The sequence below is a fragment of the Camelus ferus genome, chromosome 14 (genome assembly GCF_009834535.1).
Source record: "Camelus ferus isolate YT-003-E chromosome 14, BCGSAC_Cfer_1.0, whole genome shotgun sequence".
NCBI lineage: Eukaryota > Metazoa > Chordata > Mammalia > Artiodactyla > Camelidae > Camelus > Camelus ferus.
Window position 1 is genome coordinate 26,264,706 of NC_045709.1, and position 23,294 is coordinate 26,287,999.

Below are 23,294 nucleotides of genomic sequence, written 5' to 3' on the forward strand. Positions count from 1 at the left end.
ATCTCAAAAACAGAGGAAAAGACGGAAAATCCCATAGGAAAATGGACAAAAACATAAACTATTCACAGAGAACAACATACAAAAGAACAACATACGAAAGATGCTCAAGGTCACTCAGAAGCGCGGACTAGAGCTGCGCTGGGAGGACACCCGCCTCCTCACGCTGGTGACACTCGGGAACCGGGCCACACGCCTGCTGGCGTCCCCCCCCCCGCCCCCCGCTGCGCGCCTGCGCCAACCCCGCCGCCTCTCTGCGCCTCAGCTTTCTCAGGGGTCTGAGGACAGCGCCGCCCCGTCGGGGTGTTGAGAAAGTTAGGACTGAAAACGTGGAGAGCAAAAAGCAAAAACGAAAAAAAAAAAAAACCCAGGGAAAGTGCTTGGAAGGACGCCGGGCAGAGTTAAGTGCTGAGGAAACAGCGACTTACGCACATCTGAGAACAGCTAAGGACCCACGGAAGGAGAGGGTTTAGAGCCACACAGGAGACCCCCAGGCACCACTGCGACAACGAGCTGGCTGCCGCTGGGCGGAGGACGCGGGGGTGGGGGGGCGGCGACAGCGTCACAGAGCACAGAGGACTGACCACCTGGGCGCTGAACTGCACCCATGCTGAGCCTGAGGGAGGCTCATTATGAAGAAAGAAGCAGGGCATGATTCACGGTGCGACCTCTGACACCTCTGCGTAGAAGTGAGCTCTGAGCCGCAGGCGCCTCCCCTGGGAAACGAGGGCCGAAAAGCTGGGCCCCGGAGCACAGCGCAGCAGGTTTTATTCTGAAAAACAACAAACCCACAGCCAGTGAACTGTTACATAAAAATCTTGAGATTAAATCAAAACCAGCAACAACAGAATCTGTCCCATTGTCTGGCCCACCATGGGCTCCACGGTGACGGCCTGCGTTACTGGTCGGCACAGCCTGTGGGAGTTGGGACCCTGGGACCACTCTGCCCGCAGGCTCTTCTTTCCCACCGGCTCCAGGTGCCCGCAGGTCCCACAGGAGCAGGGTGCCTGTCCCCACCTCCACCCCACCCGGCCGGGAAGCGACAAGATGTGGTCCTCAAGAGGCAGCAGAGCTGACACAGAGCTGTCTTCAAGTTCACACACACAAACACACACACACACACGTGTGTGGAGCTCTTTCCACTCTCAGTATTTGGTCCTGCTCTGAGGCTTTCCTGAAATGACGTGACTGAAGACACGCACACACGCACAGGGGCCAGTGCGGGGCGACGACGGGCTTCCCTGCTGCTCACACAGCTATGTCCTCGGAAACGTTAGCACTGAATGACCTTTTTCTGAAGGGCATTTTGAGGAGACAAAGCAATTTGCCGTAATGTGGTTACCATGGTGACTGGCCCTTCAAAAGGCCGGGGAGAAATGTTGTATGTCCGTAATCACTGTAACAGCAAGTGGTTTGATCAAGCAACATTTGGGGATTAATTTGAAGCAGAATAGATAAATGGGTTTTAACAAGTCAACCAAAAAACCAAAGCAGCAGCAACAGCAGCGACACAAACAGGGTCTTGGTAAGTGGCACCGACCTCTGCCCAGAGAGAACGGAGGCCCCGAGCCAGTCCCCGGAGGTGCTGGGGACAAAGGGGGCCCAGACGGAGGGGGACATTGTGGCAGCCCCTCCCTGAGGGGTGAGGAGTGAGCTTCCCCTCCTCGTGGAGGAGAGTGACTGGAGCTGGCCTCTCAGACTGAAGAGGAAAGGAGGCACCCCTGCAGGCCCAGGGCTCGCGGGAGAAGCGCGGCTCCCGGGCTGGGCCTGCAGTGCCGGGCGCGTCAGGGCGCAGGGACGATCTCACGGAACCAGAGAGACGCAGGGCTGGAGCCAGCTCGCAGGGGCTTCCCCTGGCGGAACCTGAGAGAGTTTAGACGTCAGAGTAAATCATGGCTGTAACAGACTCTCCAGAACCGTGGGCCGTGGGTCCGCGCGGAAGTGCACGAATGAGTATACAAACAGGAGGATTAACGCGGATTCTCACACAACTTGAAGTTACCTGCACACGCCAGCTAAGGAGGGGGAAGGAGTGACATAACCGGGGGTGCCACCTCCATCGAGTGAGTCGCGATGGCCATCCTCAGCAGCGGGGCTACTGCAGAGCGACACCTCTGTGTAGTCACGACAGACACACGTGGGCTGAGTGTGTTCACAAGGAAACAGACAGACTCAAAAGAAGGAAGCTAGCAACTGGTCTGTAATCTTCAAAAGTGACCTTCGCACAGTAGTCTGGGGAGGCCCGAGGATTGTTCCATGATGAAGACGACGTGAAGGGCCTGACAGCCAGGTGTCAGGTGTGCAGGGCCGGCTGCCTCCGACGTAAAGGGCGTCACTGGGAGAAGCGGCAGCGTTTGACTAGGGTCTAAGGACAAAAGGGCAGTGGGCGGACCAGTGCTAGCCTCCTGACGCTGATAGGCATGCCGTGGTGTTTTAAGAGAACATCTTTGTTTGCTGGAAATACACATTAGCATACTTGGGAGAAGAGCATTATGTTCGCAATTTATTCTGAAATGTTTCAGTGGAGAAGAAATGTTTGTGCTGGGACTTGCTACTCTTCTGTAAGTTTGAGGGCGTTTCAAGAAGTAGATTTTAAAAAGACGGCAAATTACTAACATCAGAAACGAAAGACGGGACACCATACAGATCCACGGACACTAACAGGTTAATAAGGAAACGTTGTGAGCATCCTCATGCCCGCAGATTCGATAACCTAGATGGAATGGACAAATTCCTTGAAAAAGACAATTTGTCAAAACTTACACAAGGAGAGATAGACAATCTGAATAACCTATGTCTATTAGATAAATTAAATCAACAATAACCTTCCAAACCAGAAAGCACCAAACCTAGATGGATGCACAGATGAATTCTACCAAACATTTGAGGACAAATTTATACCAATTTCTTCTACAATCTCTTTCAGAGGATGGAAGTAGAAGAAACACTTCCTGATCGTTCTGAGGCCAGCGTCACCCCGATACCAAGAGCAGACGAAGACGTGACATCAGAAGAAAAAAAGGCACAGAACAATGCCTCTCATGAACATAGGAGCAAAACTCCTCAACAAAATATTAGCAAACTGAACCCCAAAAGGATTAAAAGAGTTCTATACCACGACCAGGTGGGCTGTACCCAGGTGTGCAAGGCCCGCCCAATATCTGACAGTCAATTAATGTGATCGTCACAGCAACAGATGAAGAAAAATCATCTGAGCACATCAGTAAGTGCAGGAAAACGGGTTCGACAAAATCCCAAACCCACTCATGACTCAAAACGCTCAGTAAACTAGGAACGAGGAGGAACTTCAGTCTGATGGGGATAGCCACCAAAATATCTGCAGCTGACCCCACACTTAACGGTGGGGAACTTGACCCCTTCCCACGAGGTCGGGTACAAGCAAGCTGCCCCCTCTCACCGCTCCTCTTCAGCACTGTGCGGGGGTCCCTGCTAAAGCAAACAGACAAGAAAAGGCAACAGGGGCACACAGACTGGAAGTGCAGCTCTACCGACTGGGAAGGAAGAGTTAAAGCCGTCCTTGTTCACAGAGCACCTGACTGTTTACACAGAAAGTACGGCCGATCTGGCAGAGCCATTCCTGGAACTCACTGGCAGCTGCACAAGGCTGCAGTGTAGGAAGTGCACGCACGCAGTCCAGGTGCTTCCCTACAGACAAGCAGGGAACCAGTGGGACCTGAGATTAAAAACACAATACCATTTACGTAAGCACCCTCAAAAATGAAGTCCTTAGACATAAACCTAATAAAATGTGTACAAGACCTACGTGAGGAAAACACAAACTCCGATGAACAAAATCAAACTAGGTGAGTGGAGACAGGGTCCATTTCCGTGAATAGTGTGGAGATTTCAGTTCTTCCCAACTTGGCCTATAGATTCAGTGCAGCCCTAAGCAAATCCCAGCAAATTACTTTGTGGATATGGAAAAGCTAGTTCCAACGTTTATATGGAGACGCAAAAGGCCCAGAACAGCCAACACGATACTGAAGGGGAAGAGCCACAACGGAGGACTGACACCACCAACTTTAAGGCTTACTGCGAAGCCACAGGAGTCAAGGCAGCGTGGCGCTGGTGGAAGACGAGACGCACAGATCAGGGAACCGAGCAGAGAGCCCAGAAACAGACTGACGTGAGTGCAGCTGACTGATCCCGGACAAAGGAGCAAAGGCAACACCGGGGAGCAGACAGTCCTTCCAAAACACGATGCTGGAACCACTTAACGTCCACATGCAAAAAAAAAAAATCTAGATTATGCCTTTCACAAAAATTAACTCAAAATGGATCATAGGCCCGAATGCAACATGCAAAACTAAAATGCCTGCAAGATAAGGCAGGAGGAGGCCTAGATGGCCTTGGGCATGGCGGTACCTTTTCACGTACCACACCAAAGGCGTGGTCCGTGAAGGCAGTGAGTGACGCTGGCCTTCATCAACACTCAGAACTTCTGCTCTGGGAAGGACAGCACCAAGAGAGTTAGCGGACAGTCCACCGACCGGGAGAGAATGTTGCAAAAGACACAAAGGACTGCGATCCAAAACTCGTAGAGAACTTCTAAAGTCAACAGCGAGAAAACAAGCAACCTGCTAAAAAGTGGGCGCCCTGCCCCTTTCCCATCCTCCCTCCCGGCTGAGGATGCGCTCCTCCTGGATTTGAGCCTTTTCGGCACCACCCCAGCGCCCCCGGGCGAGCGCGCTCTCTCCTGGTCTCACCACAACCTGGTGCGTGCAGACGCTTCACGGAAACTTGTCCCTTTGTTCACCCGAAGGGCTGGTTACCTGCTGCTCTCAGACGATGAGCAGTCGGTCCTTGGTGGCCGGGCGGACAGCAGGCTGCCCCGCCCCACCTGGCATCGCCCGGCCTTGTCCTTCCCTGCTGTGGAGCCACCAACGCCCAGACCAGGGCCCACCCTGAGCGTCCGAGCCTCGGCCACCTGCTCCGGTCCCTCTCCAGGTCCAGATGTGTCCGTGACGTGAAGGGAGGATGCCTCACCCTGCCCCCAGCCATGCTCCAGGGAGAGGGGACAAAGCCTCCGTGGCAGAGTGACTTGGAGTGACCTTTGGTCTAAGACCACCAGTCTATGAAGTCAAGAGATGGGGCTTCATTTTTTTTTCTTTTTAAATCCATTTGCTTCCAACCTAGAAACAGGGGAAAGAAAAGCCAGACTGGAAACCACAGTGGGAGGGAAGGGAAGCTTTGAGCCAAAGAAAACGTTCTGACTGTGTTTTCCTCCTTTGTAAAGAGTCAGTAGAATCTTTCGTGCGGATGAGACCCGGAAAGTTCCACGTGCGGCGGGACACACTGACCCGCAAGCGCCCGCAGAGGCCAGGGAGCGGGCAGCACCCTCCAGGCGTGTACGTACATGGATCCAAATTAGGACTTATCAGCAAGTTCATTCTCTAAAAATAAATCAGCTTTTCTTTGCTTCATCAAAAGATCAGATTAGAGTGTACGCCGCCTTACTTGCAGAATAAAATGTGTTTATTCTTAGACAAGCAAGGACAATGAAACGATTACATAACCTGTCAGGTCCCGCAGGGCCAGCTGCGGGAGGGGACTGCTCCTTCACGGCGGGGGTGAGCCAGTCCCCCCACCGCGGAGACAGACTATAGTGGTCAAGAACAGAATGATTCCGGGACCCAAGGTGCAGACTAGAAAGCATCCATCGCTAGCATTTCAGACGGACGCTCTCCGCAGCACGGGGGTTTCCTCCAGGCAGAGGACGGCCCTGGCACCCTGAGGTCAGAACTTGGGTCCCCCCACCTCCACCGGACCCCTCACAGTGTGATGAGGGTTCCGCTGGCCCCCAGTGGGCGCCCGAGCAGATCCCCACAGGAGCGGGTGAGCTCGCCTCCCGCCCTGGCCAGTGCGTGGGCCGGCGGGAAGACGGCTGCTGGAGGGAAGAGGGGACAAGCGTTTAGCCACGCTGCACCATCCGAGGGACCGGTGTCCACAAGGCTGCTGTCATCTCAGATACTGGCCACAGTCCAGGGTCCCCAGACCACCCGCACTTCAGGCCAGATGGCTGCCAATTTGGGGGTCCTCACAGCCACCCTCGTGTTCCGTGATTTGTTGGAACAACTCACAGAACTCAGGGAAGCCCTCTTCTTGTGGTTAGTTTTTTGTAGCAAAAGGGTGCGACTCAGAACTGGCCAAAGCAAGACAGACGTCGGGCGAGGTGGAGGGGCCCCCAGGTGAAGCGTCCGTGTCCTCAGGACACGCCCCTCCCGGGACATCAGCCAGGGGTGCTTAGCCCAGCCTCCCTGTCGAGAGTGTTCACTGTGGCCTCGTGATACAGACGTGACAGAGCCACTGCCTGTGCGCTTGGAGCCCTCTCCCGCCCTCGTCCCTCCCTGAGGTCAGGCTGGCGCCCCATGGTAGGTCTGCCGGGGCGGCCAGCTCTCATCCAGAGTCACCGTCTCAGTGTGAACTACCCAGGGCCCCCGCCCTGAGTCACACACACTCCTGTCGTGTGGGAAACTCCATGGCTTAGAGGCACCACTCTCCCTCTAGGCTGATGTTTATTGCATGGGGGTACACGGGTCAGGGTTCTCCAGAGGAAAGGAGCCCATGGGAGATGGAGTGACTGATGGCAAGGAACCGGCTCATATAAATTACAGAGGCTGCCAAGTCCCGGGATCTGTTGGCAGCACCCGAGGCCCAGGAAAGGATATGCTTCAGTTTGAATCCAAAGTGGAGAAAGCTGACATCTCAGTCCAAATGTGGTCAGGCAGGACGAGTTCCCTCTTACAGGAGGATAAGCCTTTTTGTTCCCTTAAGGCTTTCACCTGATTAGATGAGGCCCACCCACAGGCGAGCAGGAACCACTTCCCTCAGGCCGCCTGCTTGCACGTTAACCTCATCCAGAAACACTCACACAGACTCACCCAGAACAATGCTTGACTGCCTCTGGGAGCCCGTGGCCCAGACACCGACACCAGAGTGACTCAGCCCAGGGGGAAGACAGGTGTCTCCCGTTGTCCCCCAGGACAGGCTGCGCACGAAACGCTGTGCGGTCAGGAAGGAGCAGGAAGAAAACACCACCCACAGGTAAACATTGCCATTTAGGGTCCCTCGGACGTAAACAGTTTATTCTTTTTTTCTGGGCTTTTCGTGTTTTCTATAACAGATTTTTAAGGCGGAGGTAAAAACTTAAGCAGCCACGCAGTCCCATATAGGCTGCCGGGTTTCATCTGACTGACGCTCCAGCCCACAGAGCTGAGCACGTTCCCCGTCCTTCCCCGGGGACGTGCCATGCTGAGTGCGGGGCTCGCAGCGGCCAAGCCACTTCTGCCCAGAGCGGGCCCCCAGCCACCCGCTGTGCCCAGAGCTCCTGTTGGGCCAGGCTTCGGAGCCACAGCAGAGCCGGGAGATCAGCCGGCCTTACCAGCCGCCCTGCCCCTCAGGCCAGGCCGGACCCGCATCACAGGCCAAAGCCTCCTGCTCCATCCTCCTACTGGGAGGATGCCCGAGAACCCTCCTGCCCTCCCCCCACCGTGCCCCCTGCCTGGGGACCCAGTGACACGCAAGTAGTCACTCTTCTCCTGCTTCTGCCACCAGGTGGGACGCCTTCAGAGCGACCCCCACTCCCACCTCTGCTCTGGGTCCAGGGCAGTTCCTGGGGGTGGGCAGTTCTCTCCCACAGCCCCGTGCACCTCCGGGTCCAAGATCTGCAGCAGCGGGACTGGAAGGGCTGAAATCCTGAGCTTCCCCGAAAGGGCCACGGCCAGCCCTCCCGAGCAGCTCCGCCCCGGTGACGCCTCTGTGATTCGGGAGGCAAAGGGATGACAGGGCCCAGGGCCCTGCTCTGGGACGCAGCATGTGCCACACAGGAGGTTAACTGTGTTCAGCGTCACTTGGCCACGAAGGAGGTCACGGTGCTGCAGCCGCTGCCCAGGAGCCCGGGGAGCTGCCGCCTGGGGTGCAAGGTCCAACCTCCCCTGGAGGAAGGGGAGCTGCGAGGCCGCTTCCGCAATTCTCCGCAACGCACCCTCGTTTCCCATTAAAGACACATGCAAAGAGGTGCGGGTGCCCACACCGCACCTCGGGGCTCAGCTGCAGATTCTGGGGCATCTAATCCGCCTCATCTCTTCGAGGGATGGTCCAGCCCCGGTCAGCCAGGGACCAGTCTCCTCTGGACAGCACGAATTTATAGCCAGAGCCCACCCCCATTCACGGGCCAAGGCCTCAGGAATCTTCCCCCTTATTCCGAGACAATCAAAGGAACACACAGGTTCCCAGTCAGTGGCCTCCAGAGGCATATCTAGGAACTCAGGACCAGGGATGACAAACCACAGTTGGCCGGCCGCATCCACCCGTCACCTGGTCTCATAAATAAAGTTTTGCTGAAACCCAGCCACATCCGTGCATTTCCATGGTGCATGGCCGCCTGGATGCTGACAGGCAGAGCTGAGGAGCCGTGGGAGCGCTGGGCCGCAGAGCCCGAGCTCCTCGCCCTCCTCTGGTCCTCTGTGACCTGTGGGCGGGCCACACCCGATGCAGCCCAACCTGCCGCAGGTGCCGGCTCCAGTCAGCAGGACGCCGGCCAGGAGGCAGCGCTGCCCGGGCCCTCCCTCCTCCGGGTGCCTCGATGCCGCAAGGGGCCCGTCCCGGCTCAGCTACACACCGTGCATCAGAAGTGACAGCTTCTGGGGCGTGGGCTCAGCTGCCAAGGCTTTCTCCCTCCGAAGACAAAAACACAGCCTTGGGTGAACAAGACCAAGCAGGAAGCACTCAAAATACCTTTACTTTTTTCTCCCCATGGCCATTTCCTCGTACATCTCAGCCATCGCTCACCGGCTACCCCGCTTCCCGTCGAGGTTTCTGCCAGCCTTCACTTGGTCTTTATGAGGCACTTCAGTCCTCCGTTTCATATTCTTCTTCCATTGTCCATGTTGCTGGATTTAAAACAGAAGGAAAAGAAGTGGTGTTTTGGGTGGTGTTTCGGCAGCCTCACGAACCCTGCTCAAGGCCTGCGAGCACGTGGGCGGGGACGCGCTCCGCCGGGATTTATTCAAGAGCAAGCTTGGGGGGCGGGGCGGGTCTCTGCTGCCCCGCGTCTTTCCACTCGCTCCTGGGGGAGAAAGGCTTATTAACAGGGATGAGTGGAGGCGCCTCGCTCTGCAGAGCGCATCCTGAGAAGGTGGGCAGCGGGCCTGCACATCCGCCAGGGGCCACGTGCAGGTCCCAGGAAACATCTGGGCAGGCCACTCGCTGACCAGTAAAGCCACGTCTTGACGAGAGACCTAGACAGAGTCCCCGCACAGACATCCCCCAGGACAGATCACTGAGGACGCTTCTCTAACCTGCCAGGGGCTCCCCCACGGATACAGAGCCACAGGCACTGGCCAAAGGCCACCTAAGAGGCCAAGTGACCAGACACGCAGCTGGCCTCCTGGAAGCCAGAGCGGGCGGGACCCGGCACAGCCCTCCCGGTGCCGCAGAAGAAGTGGCGCTGTCCCCCACCAGCACCCCACTGCCCACGCCCTGCACACGACACCCAGCCTGAGGGGCCGGGGGGACACAGAGCAGGGAGGGAAGAGGGAGGCTGTTTAAGGAGGAAACAGACTTACAGACAGGAAACTGCGCTGAGGGCAGAATCCACCTTGCAAACCTGACCCTCCTCATCAGAGAAGAGATATTAGACTTTGGTCCAAACCAAAAAACAGATACAACTTTTCGAAGGGCCAGTGTGGCCTCCGAGTGTCGTTCCCAGGTACCAGCTCCAGAGCAGTAAGGCTGGGCCCATCCCCCGCCTTACCATACTCCCCGCTGGTGTCCCAGCTCTTGTGTGTCCGGTCTGTGCTTGAAGCCTTCGACGCCGGCTGCTCAGCGGGGACCACCGTCTCAACTTTAGTGCTGGGCTTGGATGACACAGGTATTTCCGTAGGGACTTCCTTTTCCCTCCACCTCTCTTGGACAACTCTGATGGAAAGAGTTTTTATCACAGTCAGAGGAACTAAGGGTGGAAAACTCTATGGGCCAGTCCAGCCCTCCACCAGGATGTGTCCCTAAAAACACAGGGTTTGAGGGGCGGGAATAGCTCAGTGGTAGAGCATGAGCTTAGTGTGCACAAGGTCCAGGGTTCAATCCCCAGCACCTCCATTAATATAAACAAACCTAATTACCTCCCTCCAAAAAATAAATACATAAAAATAATTTTTAAAAAAAATATGGTTCGTGGTCACACGTGTGTGTTTGCCAAGATAAATGCTTTGTCTTAATAGTCCCCACTTTTGTTTCTTATAAATGCTCCCAACAGTTGCTCTGCACATGGCATCCAGGCTCTCAAGACAGAGCAGGGCGTGGGGAAGGCATGTGCCCCGCACAGTCACAGCCTGGCATCTTCTGGAAGATGCCCCCCACCCCCGCACCACTCAGAGGAGGAAAATGGTGCTCGTTGTTGGACAAAGTGACTCAGTGAGTCTCATGGCTTTTACTCGTGTCGCACAGCCCCACGGCCCCAAGGAAGGAGGCTGGATGCCAGTCCTGCCTGTGGACGACAGGCAGCTGTGGGGGCCTGGCTGAGTGGGTGTCCTCACTGCCAGTGGGAGCTGGGGGACTCGTGTCCGAGCACACGTCTACACCGCAGCCACCTCAGGCCGAGGGACACGGCCAGCCTTACGGGGACCAGTGGCCAGGGCTCTGCAGACACACGCTTGTGGGCTGTGAGGCTGAAGGGAATAAGCCTGCTTGGCGACGGCAGGTGTCATCAGATGCTGTGGTGTCGCTGTCAGGAGCGCGGGGGAAGTGGGCTGTCCTGCTGGCCCACCCGCGTTCTCGCAGGGCCCTCCTCGTCACCGACATCACAGGCTGAGGAGCCCCCCCGCCCCCCCCCAGGGTGGCAGGTGAGTTTGGAAGGGCACAAGCGCTGACCTGCAGATCACGGTGATGACGAAGGCCCCGGCGATGACCACGACCAAGGCAGAAAACACCTGCACATAAACTGGAAAACAGTGTCGGCTCACCCCTGGTCCAGGTCCCTCCTGCTCCCTGAGGCAGCTGTGCCCTCCACCGCCCCCACGGCCTGGCTCAGCCCTGAGCACCAGCCTCTCCACTTTGTCCCTCAGGACTGTCCCCTGAGGACAGTGGTGGGAGAGCTGCCCTCTCCTGTCCCCCAGAAACGGCCCCAAGCGGCCCCCTGGCCTCGAGACCACACCCTGCCCCCTGCTCCCTGGAAATGGCTCCTTAATAGTCACGTCAGTTGTCACAAAATTGAGTTTAGGAGATGCTTTGGGGCGACAAATTCCACAGGTCTGATTTCAAATTTCACTGACTGAGCTTTCCTTTGTTAACATGGGGCTCGCACGGCCCCAAACTGTCCACGTCGTCCCTAAACCCACCCCCAACAGAAGACCTGGAGGCTTTTGGGGTGACTCTTAGTGGGGGCCACTACCCCCGCGGCTCCCTGTGTGGGGGCATCAGTTGCTGTGAATTCTTGGCCCATCCCGGGTCCAGGGGAAGGAGAGGGAGGAGAGGTCGGGGTGCCACCCCCGGAGCCCTGGGGATTCTCCACCGCAGGGGCCCTCTCGGTGCCCGGCTCTCAGGCTGGCCCAGGGGACCAGCCTCCCTGGAGGACGGGTGGTGGCCCACGTCCGCTGGCCGACCCGGGACTCACTCGGGCAGACTGGAGGGGTGTTCTGCACGAGCGCCGCCCCAGGGAGGCCTAACTCAAACAGCATTCTCCCCCGTTTTCATCCTGCATGTTGTCCTTGTTGGGTGGGTGTAAGGACTCAAGGACGGCACGCCGGCGTGGTTGTTAGCACGCAGGCCTCGCTGGGCCTCCGTCATCGCTGGGCTGCCAGCCACCCTCCATGCTCTCGAAGGATGGGGCCGGCTTGCCTGCAGATGCCTATCTCAAGGGCCACGAGTCTCCCACCCCCTCCTCCCGCGGGGCTGTTTCCCCCGGAGCCCCGCACTAGGAGGGGCGTCCTCACTGGTGCACTCGCTTCCTGGGGCGCCGTGATGGAGCAGCACGCCCCGGGGGGTTACACTGCAGGAGTTCCTTGTCTTGCAGTTTGGAGGCCGGAAGTCCCAGATCAAGGTGTCAGCAGAGCTGGGCTCCCTCTGAGGCCCTGGGGGGTCGGGGAGGGGACCCTTCTTTGCTTCTTCCGGCCTCTGTGGCCCCCGGAATCCTGAGCTTCTGGATGCCTCACCCCGTCTCGGGCTCCATCACCACATGGCCACCCCCGTCCCTGAGTGGTGTCTTCACGTGGCATCCTCCTCCGTGTCTGTGTGTCTGCGTCTCCCCTTACAAGACACCGGTCATGTTGGAATGAGGGCCCACCTGGTTCCAGTGGGACCCCGTCTTAATTCACTGCATCTGCAAAGACCTCGTATCCAAGGAAGGCCACATTCTCAGGTACCAGAGGTGGGGACTTCAGCATCGGTCCTTGGGGGACACAAGTCAACCCGCAACACTAGGAGAGCCATGGCTGTAGAGGATGCGATGGCCCCTGGGACCTGCACTGGCCGGACGGACCTGCAGGACCTCTGGGAATGGTGAGGCCACTGGGGCCCTTTACGCGGGGCTGACGTCGGGAAACAGAAAGGGCTTGAAGCCGAGCCCAGGGGCTCGGGGACCAGCGGTGAAGCACATGGCGGGCACCCTGGGATCGGGAGTCCGCGGGAGAGGACAGAGGGGAGGGCAGCTCCGGGCTGTGTCGTGCCGGGTATGACACAGCCTTGTTCCCCTACACAACCGCCGGACCAGGAAACTTCCTGTTGCAGGTCCCTTCTCACCAGCTGCTCTTCTCTTTCAACAGTGCCTTTCCCGCAGAAATGTGTTCACCTGGGTTCACCCTCGAGTCTCCAGGGCCGCCTCCAAGATGCCCCCAGTGATTCTCACCTCCTGGCATTTACCCCGTGGTGTAGGCGCTCCCACAGTGGAGAGGCTGACCTCTGAACCAGGGGCACTGCAGTGGAACGTGACCCCCAAGGCGGTGTCCTGATCGCTTGCTCCGGGGAAGACATCTCGTGTCATAAGGACATGCAAAGGGACCTTGTGACAGGGAGAAGGGCTTCTTATGAGCTCCCAGTGCCGAGCCACCTGGAATTAGATAGTCCAGCCCCGGCCAGCCTTCTGATGACCACAGCCTCCTGGTGTCCTGACTGTGGTCTCAGGAGGCACCTGAGCCCAAACCACCCAGCTAAGCCTCTTAAGCTGTTGCTTTAAGCCACTACATTCTGGGCCGCTCGTCGCAGACTGACAGATAACTAACATGGGGCGTGTCGTCGGCGTTGGCTCAACATGCACATTAAATGATGTTGGATGAACTGAACAGAAATGAACAAATTCAGTGAAAGAATGAATTAGGAGCTTTTAAGGGAGAAGAAGGCAACCCTCGAATTTTTGAATTCCAGAGGGTACATATTCCTTAATGTGATTCTGTGTCCTGGTTCACGAAAGAAATTCGGAATTTGTATGTCAGCGAAGTTAGACCGACGCGTATTTAGTCAACGATTGAGTATTCAGCCGTCAGTACATCTCTATATGTGCGAGCATGTTTTCTCCTTGCGGTCAGGTTCCCAGAGGCAGAGGCTGAATTTCCAGGACTCGCTCCCGGTCTCTCGGCACGGCCTCCGGCAGCACCCCCCTCGTCAGGAGCACAGCGCGCGAGTGCTCGCACACCGCGTGCTGTGACCGGTCACTCGGAAGGAGCCGCAACCAAGGAAAGCATGCTCCCGAAGGGGGATCCCTTGGTCAGTTCTTCCCCCAAATACAGGTAAACAAAAGTTTTGGAACCGTCATGAAGCCCCATGAAGAACCTGAAGGCAAGCACCGGGGAGAAGCGACAGCTCGCACAGCGCCCTCCAAGCCAAGACGGACGAACGGAGGCGAGTCATGCTCTTTGAACTCCCGAGTCTTTCCCAAAGAGCTCATGCTAATTCCCCAAGTTCATATTCTTAATAATACAGATTACGCCATCACACAACGCGTGCTTCAAACCAGCCAATTTAAGAAGTTGGTGAAAGGTTTTCATAACATGGAATTATGTGCACAAAGAACTCATAACGCCCTGTCACCCAATACTGCAACTTACACAGCACAAAGGCTCACTTGCCGTCTTGAATGGGAAAGATGTCAAAGAAGTGGAAAATAATTGAGGGCACAGTGAGACCCCAAACGCAGGGCTCGCTGCCCAGACCCCTCCCACGACGGCCCGACCTCTCAAGCTTGAAAGAAGTCACAGGAAAAAGCCCAGCCCACACAGCTCGATTATTCGAACGGAAAGGATTGGAAGCAGGCTAACACTTGCCTCCAGGGAAAACGGCCCACCCACCGGCTGAGCCGTGAGCCGTCTCCAACCACAGAAGTTTCTGGAGTCTGTGTCCTTTTCCTGGTTCCTTAAGGACACTAATAATTAAGGTGTTACAAAGAATAAGTTTCATTTTTTTCAAATAAATGACAGACATAAGGTGATTGTATTAATTTAAATGATGTCTGAAATACTAACATTTGCAAAATGGCCAACTCCCACATAAGACGCTGAGGAGCAGATGTCCAGGGGACAGGACAGAAACGGCAGCGGCGTCTCGGATTTCCGTTCTTTGCTGGCGACCGTCTTCCTTGAATGGCCCATCTCCTGAGATCCGAGTGAGCTGGGTAATGAACGACCACGGACTGTGACCAGGGACTGTGACCTGACCCGGGAACTGAGCGTCTTCTGCACCTTTGTGTGCGAGAGACTGGAGGAGCGAGCGCGCACGCCCCTGCGATGTTCCTGTTTCCTGCTCTGGGGGCCCCGTGGTAAGTGTCTCAAAAGACCAGCCTGTTGCCTTGGATGCAGAGGCCTCTAAGAGGCGAGGCTTCCTGGTGGAGGAAGAGGGCTGGCTGGGAACCGTCTGCTCTCCCAAGTAAGATGCGTGCAAGTCAAACACCAAAGCCACGAAACAGCAACAAAAAGATGACAAGTTGCAAAAAGCATCAAATTATGGCCAAACCACCACCTGGGGCTGCAAAGCCAGCTTCGGGAGTGGCAGTCACGTGCGCCGGAGCACGAGCGGCCGGGACGCCGCAAGATGGCAGCTCGTCCAGCGACGGAGGCCCTGAGGCGAGCCAGGCCCCGAGTGGGATGCTGGCTAGAGGCTGTGGGTTACGATGTGACGGGTGGAGGCCGTCTTCCTGGTGCAGCTCTGACTTCCCGATTGTGTAAACTGGACCCGAGATCTGCTGGGGCCCAGAATTAATGTTCAAAAACAGCGGAGAAGGCGCCCCTCCTCCAATTCAAATGCCCTCTCCATGGAAGCACTGGGACAAGGGCAAAATGGCCAGAAGGAAGTGTCTCGGGATTCTGGAAGCTCACCGCGAGCATGCAGCCGCCGGCTCGCTCCGGGTGTCTTTGCCTGGCCTGACCGGGAGCTCAGTGCGAGCGGCCCTTCCCTCAGCCACTGGCTGAAGGCAGTCAGCCGCAGCCTGGAGAGTCAAGACGGCTGGCGTGGCAGGTGGTCGTTGGGGCAAACGTCAGGCTGACCAACGGCTAAAAGGGGAACTCTCGGGGGTGATCTGTCTACAGGGAGGTTTGGAAAGCGGTGACACGTTCCTTGGAGTCTAGAAGGCGGGGAGCACATCCCGGGCTGGGAACACCCCCAGGAAAGGCCCTCCCAGGCTCTAAGCTCACACTGCTGGGTGCCCTTGAGTTTCTGTGCAGGCGTGAAGGCAAGATGAAGGCAGCGCTGGAAACCCTCGGGCTGAGCGTTGAAGGTGAGCCCAACACACACACAGGGCCCTCGGCAAAGACTGGGAAGGCACTGTCCCAGGCATCTGTGGAGATTTCTGTCCAGCCATTAGCTGACCACAGGGCCAACACCACAGAGAATACAGATGTTAGACAATTGGTTCAGAAAAGTCACTAAACAAGGACAACAACACACAGCAACAAGAGGTCCTGGGAGGCCGGAGACCCTGACTTTCAGAGTTGCTATATTGTATTATTTAAAATGTCGGTTTTCAACAAAAACTGTCATCGGGAAATCCTCCCAGCTGTGAGGGGCATTTGCTGTGGCCTGTTTTTGAGTCAGACAGATTCCTCTTTTGCCCCACGTGCCAAATCTTCACCATAAAGGAAGGCGGACACCCCCCTTCGGGTGAACCCCAGTTCTGCCAATGCTGTAGCTGCTTGAATTGTCTTCCCCGTGATACCGCTTTCCTGAAGGAGCTGGTCTAAGGTTTGGAGTCTGGGGGTTGGCACTGTCCCAGCGGGCAGCGTCTGACCTCCAGTGTCCAGGCACAAGAAGGCAGACTCAGCCTTGCCCCTGGGGGCTCAGCCCGGCTGGGGCTCAGAGGGAGACCAGGGAGGAAGCGCCCTGGGAAGCCCTGGGACACGGGTGCTCCTGTGACTCCTGGGGTGCCGGAGGCCAGGGAGAGGACCGGGCAGGGAGGGCCCGGGACCATTTCCCAGAGCACTGGAGCTGCTGAGCACCCACGGGTTGTGTGTCTGGGGGCAGCAGCCCCTCCCTGAGCCAGTGGCTTTGGTGGAACTGTTCCCTCACACCCAGCTTTCTACACCCCCCAGAATGGCCAGCCCTTCAAAAAGGAGGGCTCTCAAAGCAGCCTCCTCAACCGCAAGTGGACTTTCTCCACTTGCCTAAACGGCCTGAGTCCCACTCCCAGACCCGCAAGCCTTCCCGCCCCCTGCTGCACAGAGCAGGCGGGGTGACCAGGGAAGGGCAGCGGAAGCCCGTCCAGCAGTGCTGACCCGGGCGAGGGAAGCAGGTGGCTCAGGGCTCACGAGGCTTTGTCCGCAGGCCGGGCGGCCCCACACTTACTGGGAACAGCTTTCTCGTAGCAGACGCCTTTGTAGAAGCAGCACCCGAGTTCCTTGCAGCGATCCCTGGTGACGTTGTAGTCACATATGTCATACAGAGGAATGTCGCACACTGCAAGGCAGACACGCAGGACGTTGCCGCCAGAACACAGCCCCTCGGGGCCTCTAAGGAACGCGGGGCTGGGAGTGGGAGCTGGCGGCTGTGTGTTGTGGGTTTAATTACGCGTCACACAAATCTCACTTTGAAACGTGAATTAGATTTCTGAACAAAATAACGCAAGTTAATCACACAGAACCACGCGGGGTCTGCTAACAAGAGGAACTGGCCGGGCTCAGCGCCGGGCGAAGGGCCGGGAGACGCAGACCTCACACCACGGCTCTTCGGGGGTTTGGCCAGGAACGTGCTATTAACTCACATCTGAGCACCCAGCGAGTTAAAATTATCAACATGGGCTGGGGAGTATTTCAGAATTGAAAAGCTGAGCAAAAGGACGGCAAGCTGAAGTTCAGGGAGGCGCAGGCAGGGCAGCGCAGCACAGGGCTCAGCCCCGAGCGCCTGCTGAGCCGCTGCCGGGGGCGGGGGGAGGGCCCCCCAGGAGGGCCCCCCTCCCCCCGAGCCTCCAGCGACGCCCGCCTTCCTCGAGGGGTTAGTCTCTCAGACTCGGGGATTCTGGACAAACTCAGTGCCCCTCCTGCCCTTCCCTCCCTGTCCCAAGACACGCCCACTCCAGGTTTGCCAAATCCGTCCGCATGGCCTCCCTGCCGGCCGGGGTTGGGAGGGAGGGAGGGAGGGAGGGACAGCCTCTGCCACGGGTGCCGCAGACACAAGGCTGACAGAGTCCCAGAGTCCGAGGACGAGAGGCCCGAGGCTGGCCACCTCCTCCCACGCCGCTGGCCCTCCGACAGCCCAGCCGGGCCCCAGAAGCCAGAGCCCCGCCTGCCGACCTGGGGGCGGGCTGGCCCCCCGGGGCCCAGCGGTCGCAGGGCAGGCACTCGGAGCCTGGGGAGTGTGAGGGAATGAGGGCTGCGCCGGGCTTTGTCTCAAGTGTGTCTGGGCTGCAGGGACCCCCTTGGGGTGGGTTTTCTTTAAGTTCTATTTCCCCCTTTCGTGACACCAGCCCCTCTGCAGAGACCTCGTGGTCCCCACGTTCAAGGGGAGGAAGTGAGGATGCTGGTTCTGAACGTCGCGGCCAGCTGAGGGGGAGGAAGTCGCAGGACCGTCCTGCACACCTGTACCCGAGACGGCCCCGGATGGGGCTGCAAGGACCTGGCCCTGAGGCCACACCCCGTACCCTTCTCGCTGCAGGAGACCAAGATGTGTGCAAAGAGGCTTCTCACAGCGGCGGGGAAGAACCGGGCCCTGGTCACTGGTTCCAGGCTCGCCTTCTGTGCTGCTCGCTCAGGCCGCAGTGCACCCGCCACCTCCTCCGAGCCGGCTTCTGAGAGCCAGGAGCCCCCACACCTCAGGCCCCACGGTGGCCCCACCTCCCTACCTGCAAATTTCTTCAGGAGGTGCGATGGGGACTTCTTGAATTCTGGTGCATATCTCATTGTAGTGGTTGAAGGTCAGGCGGGGGCTCAAGGGCACCTGGGGGGAGAGCAGGTTAGCATGGGGGACCTCGTGGACGGGCCGCAGCTGCAGTCAGTGCCAGGATGGAGGTGGCCAGGCTGAGCCGGGGGGGGGCAGTCTTCACCTGTCAGGCACGTCCCCCACTGACCCCTGGTCACACGTCTCTCAGTCACACTCCAGGTGGACAACAGCTTTTAGACCAAACAAGAAACTGACCACCACCTCCCTCCTGCTGCTCCCAGCCAGTGGAAGGTCCGCTCTGCCCGCTGTGATGTCACACAGGCCTGGTGACATCACAGAGGGTCAGACAGGGGTGGAAGATCCCTGCAGCCTCCAGACCCCACACCTGAGCCCCTTTTCTGAGCAACACTTACCCCACTGCCCGGCCAGGCTCACCTTCAGAACAAGTCCAGCAAGGATGAAGCAGCAGCAAGTGCAAAGGCCCTGGGGTGAGGCAGCCCAACAAAGCTGAGAACCCGGAGGAGGCTGTGTGGAGTGAGGGGAGGCAGGCAGAGGAGAGACACAGATCACAGGCACGTGTGAGAGCACCGTGGGCCTTTGGCCTTTGCGCTGAGTGAGGTCTGGGCGTTAGGGCAGGATTTGGTGCAGAGAGAAACTGAATCACACATTAACACGTCATCCCGGCTGCGCTGAAAACAGACCCTGAGGGGGCAAGATCAAGCCTGGGGAACGGCACAGAGACCCAGAGAAGATCAAAGGTGGAACTGGCTAGTGACAGTTGACGCTTCTCGGACGTCCTCAGAGTCAGGACTGGACGTGGTGAGGGGGGAACTGGGCTGGACGGTGGAGCTGCCATGTTTAGGGTGGACACTGGGCTGTGAGCAGACAGGTCAGCAGACATTTCCCCTCTGGTCAGGGCTGAGGTCCTGGAGGGCTGCCACCAGCAGACTGGGGGTGGGGGAGCGGGCCGTTGAGGCAGGCGTGGCCACGTTCCAGGAGAGAGGATGAAAACATGGGAGGGTGGAGAATGGAGCCTGAATCACTCAGGCCCAGGGGTGAGGGGCTTGGGAGAGGACCTCAGGGTCGGAGCTGTGGCCGGAGCCCAGGTGTGCGTGTGACTCAGGGAGCAGGTGGCCGAGGCCAAGAAAGTCAAGGTCATTGAAGGTCATGGACGATGGGACAAGGAGCAAGGAAGCCCAGGGAGGGAGGGAGGACAGGAAATGGGGTCAGCCAGGGACGGGTCAGAGCCTGCGGGGCCGCCGGAGTGATCTGAAGCCTTGGGCTCCGGCCGTGGAACGCGCAGAGCAGGCCGAGAGCGCCTCCCTGGCTCCTGCAAGATGGAAGCGGCTTTGGCAGCCTCTTTGTTATCATGTAACCAAGCTTCTCTGGCTTCAGCTTCCTGGTCTGAACCTAGGGTGATGACATGTGCCCATTGGCATTACTGTCGCCCAGTAACGATGTGCAGTGATGGTCCAGCTGGGGGGGTCAGGGCAGGCGTCTGCTGTCCAACAGCTCCCGGGGCTGCACCACTCTCCAGTGTGGACAATTCACCCGTCTGAAGCGTGTGCTTAGTGTGTGACCATGGCGTCCACACGGTTTGCAGCCACCACCACAGCATACTCCCATCAGCCCAGGAAGAGGCCCTATGCCCACAAGCGGCCACCCCGCATCCCCCACTCTCTCCCAAAGTGACCACGAATCCACCACGAGTCCAGGGCTGCGCCTGTGAACACGCCCTGCCCTGTCAGAGGAGCTGCACAGTGCGGGGCCAGTGTCTGTGTCCGGCTTCTTCCACCTGCCCTTGTTCCAGACACACCCGGCGGTGCCGGAGCCCCACTCCCTCCATGTCTGGGTGCTATTCCAGTGCACGGGTGGACATCACTTCCCTGTTTGTCCGTGGGTGGACACCTGGGCCGTTTCCACTTTGGTGGCCATTATGTGTGAAGCCGCCGTGGACGTCCACGTATGAGTTTGGTGTACGTGTACATTTTGACTCCCCTCTGGTACACACCTTGAGTGGGCTCGTGAGTCGGAATAACTCAAGGCTAACCTTGACTGTTTCCCAGAGTGGCTGCCCCGCTTGGCGTTCCCACCAGGAACTCTAGAGGCTGAAGAATAGTAGAAGACGGTTCATTTATTCACAAGCTTCCTGTGAAGCCGTGGAGACGTTCAGGTGTAGCCATCTGAAGGCTGGGTTGCCAAGGAGGCTTAGAAAGCCCCGGAGGGTGGTGGGGGCTCAGGACAGGCCCCCATGGCGAGGCCAAAGGGGACCCAAGATTTCCAAGGATTTACTCAAGTGGAGACATGGAGAGGAAAGGGCAGCGTGGAGATCGCATGGGGGCACCGGAGGCCACAGCGGTGCTGGTGAGACCCAAAGAGGAGAAAGGAGGGCCGACCTCCCACCCCCCCAGGACCACAGGACAATGTGATGCCACGAGGTGGCCATCACCCCAGAGCACGCTGCTTGGGGGGCCCCTCTGGGGCATGTCTGGTGGTGGTCAGTGCCTGGGCCGCCCCACGGCCTGCCATCCACTTGGCTGAGCAGCCAGGCCAGGCGCATGGAGGACGGTGGCTCCTCGGGCCACAGGAAGGTGCTCTGTCGTGGCTGGGCCAGTGTCTCCCTCCACCAGCCTGGTCCCCTGGGATAAAAGTGTGGCTGGAAGGCAAGGCGCCTCTGTCCTCCCACAGGGGCTGGGAGCAGTCGTGGCTTCTCTGAAACGGGAGCAGCGTTGCTGGGGCCCCTGGACTTCCCTCACTCGTCAGAGCCACAGGGGGGTTCAGTTTCCCGTCGGACCCGAGCCGTCAGCCGCCAGGAAGAGCGAGGACAGCGCTGTGGGAGGGACGTGCCTGGCCCAGCGTCCCCGGCACTGCGGCCCCCCGCACTCACCCCGCGGCGGTGCCGATGCAGGGGGGTGGCCACCTCACACCTCCTTCCACTTCTGGACGCAGCCACGTTTGTTCACAACTAGAGTCGAGTTAATTAAATACCCTATCTGTGGAAGAAGCAGAGACGGCACCGTCTCGGCCCTGCAGAGCCCAGCTGGTTAGCATCCGGCGGTGCTAGGAAAGGCATGCCCACGCGGCCTATACGTGAGGAGGCTCTCAAAGGGCAACGCTGTCCCCGCTTTGTTCTGGTGGAGTGTTCAGACCGGCCCGCCTGTGGCCCTCACCCTCCTCTGGTGGTTTCCAGCCAGGGGGCCAGACGACCACCACCGAGACGGCAGGGGCAACACGGCCGCAGCCCCCTCCCAGTGGCCTCGATGTGAACGTTGTCAGGACGAAGGAAAGGTCTCGGCAGCTTTGGTCCCTCGACCCCTTTTTGAGAAGGCAGAACTGCAACGCTGTCGAGGACATCACTTCTAAAACCCCTCCGAGGAATCCGGCAGACCCTACGAGAAGGTTGAAACTAAGCACAAGGCGTCCCTAGGAGCTCACCACGCAGCTCCTCAGCGGGGCTGCCGGCTGCTCAGAGCAGGACGTCCGCTGGGCAGCAGCCCCCAGGAAACAGGCGCGCCCGGGGGGCGAGCGGCTTACGGAGTGGTGGGGGCCACAGCCGGATGCACACACCTCTGGGGGTGACACCTCAGATGTGCTCAGTGTCACCGAGCCCAAGGGCGTCACAGCTGTGTTTCCTTCTGAAAGCGCCATGTGGCTTTTCATGCATAGCCCTTATCTACCTGGAATTAACTTTGTCTATGATGTGACGGGGAATCTAGTTTTTCCCCCATGTGGGTTTAAAAAAGGCAAGTCAGAGAAGGCTAGACCTCGTGATCTCATTCGTGGGGAACAAAATACACACAAATACCGCAAACCTGCTGTCTGCCCAGAGGACGAACAAAAGGAAGCAAAAACACGTCTCGCGGCCACGCTCGTGAAGGAAGAGAGGGCAGGGCGGGGAGGGGGGAGCTCCCTTGCCTCACACCCCCGGCAGGGGTCTCCCAGCGAGCAGGCGTTGTATGATTAAAGACGAGCAGGAAACCAGACACCTCCGCCTCCCCCACTCGAGCCGAGGCCCCTGGTGAACCACACATCTGCTCCCAGTGCAGATCAACACGGGCACCTTCTCAGTGCTGCTGCCTCAGCCTGAAGTATGGGCAAGCCTGGCCCTCCAGGCAGCAGTGGCACTAGGGCTCGTGGTGGCCGGACACCTGCACAAGTCACCCCCGGTGGCCAGGAGCCGGGCCAGGCACAGAGACGCTGGGCAGCTGCCACTCGCGGCCCTCACGGCCCCCTTCCAGGGCCACCCACCGCCCGCGTGCAGCGGGCACACCCGGGCCCCCCTCCCAGGAGCCCCCGCTCACAGCTGCGGGGCCTGGCCGCCTGTCCTCGCCCCCCAGCAGGCCTGCCGTCTGACCAGAGTTTCCGGGGATGCAGCCAGGACAGCCTCTGCCAGACACACGAACCCTCACTTGTCCCCAGAGACCCGAGGGAAGACAAGCAGGGGTGGCTGCGTTACGGACGATGGCTCCTTCACCCGTGGTGGGGGGGTGGTGACGAGGTGCCGTCAGCTCCCAGGTGGGGGGGGCTCTGGGGGAGGAGGTGCCCCAGGCCCCTGCCCACGCCACCTACTCCCCTGGCCTCCGGGAACACTGGCCCGGCCTCCTCAATGGACGGAGTGCGGGGAGGACAAGGCTCCTCAGACAAGCACCTTCCTCCTGCCACACGGCACTGCTGGGAGCACCCGCGGCACCGGGCGACACGCTCACCCGTCCAGCCTGCGGCGCAGCTGCCAGGAGCTTCTGGTGGGGGGGGGGGGGCCGCCCCCGGGGCGGCAGGGAGAGCAGAGGCCGCGCCCGTCAGCCCTTTCTTCCGTGTCCCTCCCCAGGACTCTGCTTCCTCAGCTTATCGTCACGTATTCCCACGCCATAGACCCTAAAGGCAAATGCGCTATTTCCCAGCGTCAAAAATTCACACTAGAATTTAAAAATACTAAAAAAAGCAAAAGAAAGTGTAAAAGTAACACACACACACCACGGACAATAAAC

At 58.5% G+C, this 23,294-nt stretch overlaps 1 protein-coding gene across 1 annotated transcript; it reads right to left on the reverse strand.

Annotated features, from left to right (window-relative positions):
* Positions 1 to 8,760: 8,760 nt before the first annotated feature.
* On the reverse strand, positions 8,761 to 18,828 carry TEX29 (testis expressed 29). The gene is made up of 6 exons (XM_032496023.1): positions 18,723 to 18,828; positions 18,272 to 18,366; positions 16,780 to 16,890; positions 10,888 to 10,957; positions 9,773 to 9,936; positions 8,761 to 8,909 (listed from the first exon to the last, which is right to left on the reverse strand). Exons 2-6 carry the CDS (start codon positions 18,327 to 18,329, stop codon positions 8,869 to 8,871), a joined length of 444 nt encoding a protein of 147 aa, XP_032351914.1. The 5' UTR covers positions 18,330 to 18,366; positions 18,723 to 18,828; the 3' UTR covers positions 8,761 to 8,868.
* Positions 18,829 to 23,294: the final 4,466 nt, after the last annotated feature.